Below are 8,110 nucleotides of genomic sequence, written 5' to 3' on the forward strand. Positions count from 1 at the left end.
TGTGTGACTGGTTTTGTGAGTGGCTGTACAGAACCTAAGAGAAACTCACCTCCCCCTTGGGCAAAATTACAGCTTCTTGAGAAAAGCATTACTTTAACTGCTAAATTTCTATTGTTTTGTGTAAGTAAAACATCAACCAAACTATGATGGCCCTGCATTTGTTATTTGTTTCAGGGAATTTCATTTTTTTACGTAAAGTAATATATAAATATCATACTTTAATAGAACCACTTTCGCTTGTCCACAGCCGTAGTTGGCTGAAGGATCTAGCCTGTGGCCATGCCCTATGGCCAACCGCCTTGCATTCACCCAACCTCACTTCCGCCCAAGAACTATTTAAATAAAATCAGGATCTACCAATGGCAGGCAGGTGCCTGATCACAGCTTTCCATTAACTGAGCCAGTTGAGGCTTTACCAGAAGTATCACAGCAGTTCAAAAATGAGTAAGTGGTACAATCAATTTGGTAGGGTACACTATAGTGTTTCTGTTTCTGAGCATTATATATAACAGCCCATTTTATTGCTACTCAATTTATTGATCTTGTATTGATGAAAGGCTAACATGATCCTGCCATGATCTGAACTCTAAATGCTCAGTTCACACTTCTGCATTGAAGTGCTTGGCTCACTGAGCTATCTCGCTTGAATATGATGAAGAGTGATATATTTTGTATAATTGTATTTTCAGTGTTGTGATTTAGCTTATTGATCAGTTGCGTTGCTGGTCCTGTGTGTGACAACAGGAACTTTGACTCACAGTGTCTCAAATTTTCATTATGACTTTGTGTAATCTCATCTATCTAGCAGCATGCATCCCTCATCATTATCTGTGACCTGAGGATAAGAACTTTAATTCCTGTTCCTGGTTAGTCGACTGTAATGAGGTCACATGCCAAAAAGAACATAACAACTTCTGCCAGGAGAGTTAAGTAAATGACAGAGATGACAGCTATTTGGGGAGAGATTGGGGGACAGGTGAACAGTTGAAATGAGACTGAAAAATACAGAGGAGAGAGGTGCTAAGAGACCGAGAGGCGGACAAGGAGATGGGAGAAATATATGAGAAATGGAATGAAACAACTGAAAAAAGGGAAAAGGTAAGAGAAGAAAATGAGGTCAAGGTGGAGGAAAAGATATAGGAATGGAAAATGCTGTTTTAAATGTGACAAATGAAATGGATGTAAGAAAGACACGAGTAAATAAAAGTACATAAAAGAGGGAGAGAAGAGATAGGTTGAGGGAATGTTCAAAATCACCTTTGAACGCGGTGTCATTTCATGGCACAAACATGTGTTGCACTACCTGGTGCAAAACACCACTATGTATGCTCATCACGTAGACTGTAGTCTGTTTCAGTATGTCCTGGGGTTGAAAGAAGACTCTGAACTCTGTTGTTGGGACTACAAATTCTAGCATGTAATGCTCTGTTTTCATATGCTAGGCGTATATCAGCTTGCTATAAGCCATCATGTTTGGATGTAAAAGCCATGTTTGATAAAGAGAAACCCTGAAGCAGCCAATTTGACTTGAATAGAAGCACTCTTTCCAAGGATGACAAAAACAGCTATACAATCAAATCATGGAAACTTGACTCCCAACATGTGGTCAGAGCCAAATCCTCTTTCCTGGCGATTCTCCCTATACATGTCTTGCAACAGCTGCTCTGACAAGCCAGACCATAAAATGCATTGGTTTCGCATGGAAAAATCTAATTTGTCCACGTTCAATTTTAGACCCTTTCCTGTCATGGGGTCTTGGCTCACCCACACAAGTGTGGTAGGGTTTTTATTGGGTGACTTGTGGGAATGCTGGGTCAGTGGTCGGAAGTTTGTGGATCCTTACAGATTCTTGTGGATGTTTGCAAGGACATATGGTTAAAATTTTGAGAGCCTTAATAGTCATGCCATCTTGGACTCCCCTTGTTGTATAGTTTTTAGAAATGTTTAGGTTTGATAGACTTCTCTGGGTGGCAGCTGAGTGCAGGCTCACAATCCACAGCTGCCCACTGTAAAAAGGGGGTCACTTTGAGTGGAAAAGTTTGATCTGTCCATGTTGACGTTTGGAACCTTTCTTGTCCTACATTCTAGGCCCACCCACACAACTGCAGTCCTGTATTTATTGAAACAAAGAATGATAGAATATTTATTATTGCCAACTGAATTCCTCTGCACTTGTGACTTCTAAGTGTAAGCCAGTGTGCAAGAAAGAAAACATTTTGCAAAATGAACACTGAATCAAATGATAGTTATTATGAGTTCCTACAAATTTATGGGTGTACTGATAACCACAATTCCTACACTCAGGGCCTCATATACAAGAGTATGTGAAACACAGTGAGCAACCCGATATACCCTTGAGGGCTTGGGTAAGAGATAATCAAATGGGTAAAAAGTGCCTCCAAGGGAGTTTGATGAAAGAAAGTATTTAAATGTTTTGAAAGTGATTTGGGAAAGGCTATTTAATAGTCTTAATTGAGTTTAGTTCAAATGATTTTAAGCAACAACATTTTTAGACTAAACAAACATCTATTACAATGAACAATTAACATTAAAATTAAACAAAAACAACAGACATGTGTGTAGGCAAAATAATAGATTTTATCAAAGAAATCTCAAGGGATTATAAAATACAAATATACAAACAGGAATGCAGGAAAAATTATATTCAGATGAAGTCAAATTCTCTGTAAAACCTGTAAACACCTATCCAAAACACACATGATCTAAGTTCTTATTGGATAAAGGCAATGGTCGACATTTCGGTCTCCTATGTGTAAATCCTTGAGACCATCATCAGGACTGGTTCATATACAAGAGGCCTGCAATACCGGAGTGACACTTTTTTATAATGCTCTGTTGGAGCAGGGCTATCAGTCATATCTATGGGGTGACGCAAGCCACCCAGCGTAGCATTGCATGGCCTCATAGATATGAAGTGAGGAAATGTAGAGCAAAAGAGGCACAGCCACCTCAGCGCCCATGGGTTTTGACACATTCCCAGATTTACAAGGACCTGTAAAACTGGAATTGAATCAAAATAGTGCACCTACCAAGGGAAGGTGTAATGAGGAGAAATAACTTTATTTCTCCTTGTCTTTTCCCTTTTCAATATATGCTGCATTCTGCATCTCACATACAAAGAGGAAAATGCATCCATTGATTGTTTTTGTGCGGGAAGGTGTCCCTTTGTGCACCAAAACAAACGCCCCAACAAAATAGACACCCTTGCACCCTGGTGCAAGGGTGCCAGCATTGGTGCTAGGCACCAAATTGTGTACCAGCATAAAGTACAGGAATGCGTTGTATTTCCTCAATAAGGTGCATTCCTGCCCTTTTGTTGTGACGCAGGACAGTGCAGTAAGGAGACTTGCAGTGCTGCCCTTTTGTTTTGACACAGAGCAGTGCAGCAAGGAGACTTGCAGTGTTGCCCTATCTCATGTACATTTTAGAAGTACATGTTGTCCCTCATACCCATTTTTCACTATTTATATTTTACCATCAATACTGCTGATTAAACTGTACAAAATGAAAAATCATTGTAAGTTGCAGCTCAGTTGTTGGCTCTGGGTATCATATGTTTCGGAGAACCTGCAAAGCCAATATATATTCACAACCATAAGGGTCTATCATACAAAACAGAATAGTGCATTTGTAAATCGGCCATCATGACAAGAAGTAACAAATTACCCCTTGCTGAATCACAATTTGCCCACTTTTCAAAAATGAATAGCTTTCCAGGGTCACCCCTGGTTTCACACAAAAATAGGAAGAATGGGCAACCTCTGAAACATGCCAAAACTGTGGTAACATTTTTTTTTTAATGCAGCTCTGATTTTTTCCTGCAAGCTGTGACAATAATGATCTTAGCACAGCAAATATTTCATTGATATCATTTTTTGAAAACATAAACAAATACTTAGATGCATAGAACATTTCTTCCATAAAGAAACAGTACTACTGCGGCTATTTTCTCATTTCCTTCAATGGGAATCTAAAACCTAAGGTATCTTCATAGTCCTGAGTATGTTGGAAAAAAAGGACAAAGCTTGGCATGAATACCTTATATGGAAAATAAGTTATGAAGTGGTAGGCACAAAGTAATCTAAGTAGTAAAAAAAAAACATAATTGGGCTGTAACAGCCTCAGCAACTAATGAGTTAAATATGATATCAGAAAATACATTAATTGAATATATGGAATGCAACATGTATTGTGTCAGTGTTCATGGGATTTAAGCAGGGTACCCAAATTCAACCAATGATAGATGCTTAAGAGGATACTGAGATCCTAAATTGTGGGCAGATTTAGCTCTGAGGTCTGAGAGGTAGCACAGGTAAAAAGAAGGAGGGGGGGTTGACACAGCAGTAGTCATCAGCTGCAAAACAGACTTGAAAAAGTTTGGCATTCAGTCACTTTATGATTGGCAAGATGTTCAACTTATTTGGGTCAAGAGCATCACTTCTTCCCCTAGTATGGGATCTGTTTGCCTTGTCCATGACAAGTAAATGTGGATTCAGTTGGGCTCAGGATGAATATCTTCATTTTCCTCGTGGCCTTTCAGGAGAGCATCTGGAGCAGCTTGACCCTGATTTGTTTAGTTCTTAGGCCATAAACGATTGGGTTTATAAAAGGAGGAACTAGAGGATACATATTGGCCACAATAATATGAATCTCTGGAGCCACCGCATGACCAAACCTGTGTGTCAGGAAGGAGAATACGGATGTTGTGTAAAATACCAGGATGATACAAAAATGAGGAGCACATGTGCTAAACGCTTTGAGACCAGCTTTTGTGGTTGAGTGGCTGGAAACAACCTTCAGGATCAATGTATAAGAAAGAACAACACATATACAATCTAATCCACCTGTTACTAATGCAACACTCAAACTATATGCTCTAAGTGCTGAGGTGTCCCTGCAGGCCTGCTTTACTATAGCCATGAACTCGCAGTATGTGTGATGAATCAAGTTTGCCTGACAGTATGGCAATTGCTTCATGATCACCAGGTGAGGAATAAAGAGGACTGTGGCTCTGATAAGAATACTGAGTCCTGCTATCGCGATGACGGGACCTGTTAGGATGGTGAAATATCTCAAGGGGTTGCAGATGGCAACATAGCGATCAAAAGCCATGGCTACCAAGATTCCCGACTCCACAATTGAGAAAGAATGCAAGAAAAACATCTGAGTCAGGCAGGAGTCCAGGTGAATTTCACCAGCATTGAACCAGAAGATGCATAGCATTTTAGGTACAATAGAGGTTGTTAAGATTATGTCAGTGATCGCCAGCAGAGAAAGAAAATAATACATGGGTTCGTGAAATCCTGAGTATGCTTGTAGGACATACAGAAGGATAGAATTTCCCAGAAGAGCTAGAAGATATATGAGGCAAAAAGGGATAGAGATCCATATCTGTTGTGTTTCCAGCCCAGGAATTCCTGTCAGGATGAATGTGGAATATAGTACCTTGCTTTCATTGGTTGTCATTAGTGGTTCGCAGATGATTACTCTAGTATTAGGAAGGATCAGCTATCCTGTTAGGAAAAAGTGCACATAATTAGTTAAGTTGTATTATCCAGTTCAAACTCCATTGTTCGCAAATACAGGAAATCAGAGTTAAAAAAATATGTACACCATCAAGGTATTTGTATGGTATCGAAAATCATTTACAAAACCAATAAAGTTAATCTAATGAATTATCTCTGAACAAAAAAGCAGAGCCTGGGGTCTCAAGTACAACATTTCCATTTCAGAAATTCTCAATTGTGATTACCAACGATTTGCAGTTTGGATTTTTTTTAAACACTTTGTTTATTGGCATTTTGGATTCCATAACACAACAGGTACAATACATGATAAGCATTCCATTTACATTGCGGGGTACAACAGTACAGTGCAGGGAATGAGTCTGAATATGCAGGAAACAATACATGATATCAGGCAGAAGCATGGAGGGTATATAGAATATCACAGAGATTTTACCAGAGGGCGATCCCGCTAATATGTGGCCCTGCGGCCTCAGCATGTCAGCTAGTCTACGCCAGTGCAGCACGGTCTTGTGTGTCATTTGCAGCCACTCTTAGGAGGTAGTTGATGAGAGGTTCCCAAATATCACAGGGCCGTGAGCTGGGAGGGAGCAGCTTAGCATATATATTGATTTGTTCCTGACAATAAGTGAGGTCTGCTAGCCAATCCTTACATTTAGGCACCCTGCCTCTGCCCCATCTGCATGCGATGTTACGCTTGGTAACAAGGAGACCCATGAAGCATTTAATACGGCCTTTGTACCCAGGAAGGTATCCTAGGAGATCCATTTCTGGTGTAAGATCGAGCTGCCCACCAACCATGTATCTCAAGGCTGCCCCCACCTCAGTCCAGTATTGCGCTATGGGCCTACATTCCCATGCAATGTTTGAATATCCTGCACCCTCCTTACAGCGTCGCATTTGTCACTATCTCGCGATTGAAGCTTGTGCATTTTTACAGGGGTGCAGTACATACTGTGGAGAAATGTAAAATGTATGATCCTAAATCTGCTGTTGGCAGTGATAAATTCAGTTTGCTGACAGCAATATGCCCTGTCCTCTTGTGTGATTGGATGACCTAATTCTGCTTCCCACCCCTGATTTGCTTTCAGAGTGTAATGCGTCCCCACCCCTATGGTGCCTTTATATATACGGGACACAGCATATGGTGCCCCTTCATGCAACGTTTGGTGCAGTGGGAGTAGTGTGGGGGTTCCTCTGGGAATGCACGGCTTTAAGTCCTGTCGCAAGTGGATGTATAGGAATCGGTCCATAGTGGTGGGGGGACTGTCGCCAAATTGCCCAGATTGATACATATCCCCCCTGGTATTAATGCCAAGTTTCAGGAGCAATCGCTTGCAAATGCCTTCTTGTGTGACTGGTAGATTATACTGATCCAGTAGGGGAAGCAGCGGGGAATATAGCAGGGAAATTTGGGACCGTTTGGCTATCGCACACCAATCGTTATCAGTGCAGGCTAATGTGGATTTTTTTCCCCCAGCTGTTTTATCATCGCCATCCAGGAACCATCTTAGGGGTATGACGGCCATAAGCCCCTGCCCTACTGCCAAGTGCGTCATGAAGGGCGGAGGCTCGAGTCAATACGTGGCGTAGTGTACCTGAGCGCTGAGATAGTAAAGTTCAGAATTGGGCACTTCAAACCCCCCCTGAGCGAACGGCAGTGTGAGGGCGCTCCATTTAATCCGAGACTGTTTCTCGCCCCATACCAGGTGGATAAGCTGACTCTTCAGTCTTGTAAAGAAGGGGCGGGCAGGGTGGAAGGGGATGTTTGTAAATAAATATAAAAATGTGGGAATGATGACCATTTCCTTTAAGGCTACCCGGCCAGCGAGGGAAAGTGGAAGAGCAATCCATCTGGTAATAAAGTCTTCCACCTCATTTAGGACCACTCCATAGTTCACTCTCTAGAGTTCTTTTTTGTCTTTGGTTATGCTGATGCCCAGGTAACAGACCTCATCATCGCGCCACTGCAGCGGGTAGTCCATTGGGAAAGGGGTGGTGAGCGGTATGACCTGAGACTTTCCCCAGTTTATGGTGATGCCCAAGAAGGCCCCAAATTGTATTATCTCACGCATCACTGCATTTAACCCTTTAACCCCTTCGATGCTCATGACGAGCTCAGCTCGTCATGAGTTATGCCTCTCGTACGCTCATGACGAGCTGAGCTCGTCATGAACCGCGGGTTTTTGCAAAAGTCAGCGCACAGCGGGAAAACGCGTAGCGCGCATGGTGTTAAAGAACCACACACATAGAGTATAATGTCTTCCGTGTATAGCGATATTAAGACGAGCCTCATGTGGTAATCTAGCACATTCTGCTTATGGTGCTGTCGCACCATGGCAGCCCTTGGCTCCATTGCTATCATGAGTAGCAGGGGTGAGAGGGGGCACCCCTGATGCATACCTCTGGAGATGCTAAAGGCAGGGGACTGTTTTCCGTTCAGGAGCAATGTGGCACAGGGGCGGTGATACAACAATTTAATCCACATGAGTAACCCAGGTGCGAAGCGTTAAGACTGTAAATAGGTATCCCCATTCCAGGGAGTCGAACGCTTTGGTGGCGTC

At 42.0% G+C, this 8,110-nt stretch overlaps 1 protein-coding gene across 1 annotated transcript; it reads right to left on the reverse strand.

Moving 5' to 3' along the window:
- Positions 1-4,557: 4,557 nt before the first annotated feature.
- Positions 4,558-5,487, reverse strand: LOC144772098 (olfactory receptor 52N4-like). Its single transcript, XM_078656276.1, has one exon. The coding sequence runs from the start codon at positions 5,485-5,487 to the stop codon at positions 4,558-4,560; it is 930 nt and encodes a 309-aa protein (XP_078512402.1).
- Positions 5,488-8,110: the final 2,623 nt, after the last annotated feature.

This window comes from Lissotriton helveticus, chromosome 8 (genome assembly GCF_964261635.1).
Source record: "Lissotriton helveticus chromosome 8, aLisHel1.1, whole genome shotgun sequence".
Taxonomy (NCBI): Eukaryota; Metazoa; Chordata; class Amphibia; order Caudata; family Salamandridae; genus Lissotriton; species Lissotriton helveticus.

Excerpts from the sequence above, each read along its gene's own strand:
- LOC144772098 (XM_078656276.1), bottom strand. The coding sequence starts at position 5,487 with ATGACAACCAATGAAAGCAAGGTACTATATTCCACATTCATCCTGACA.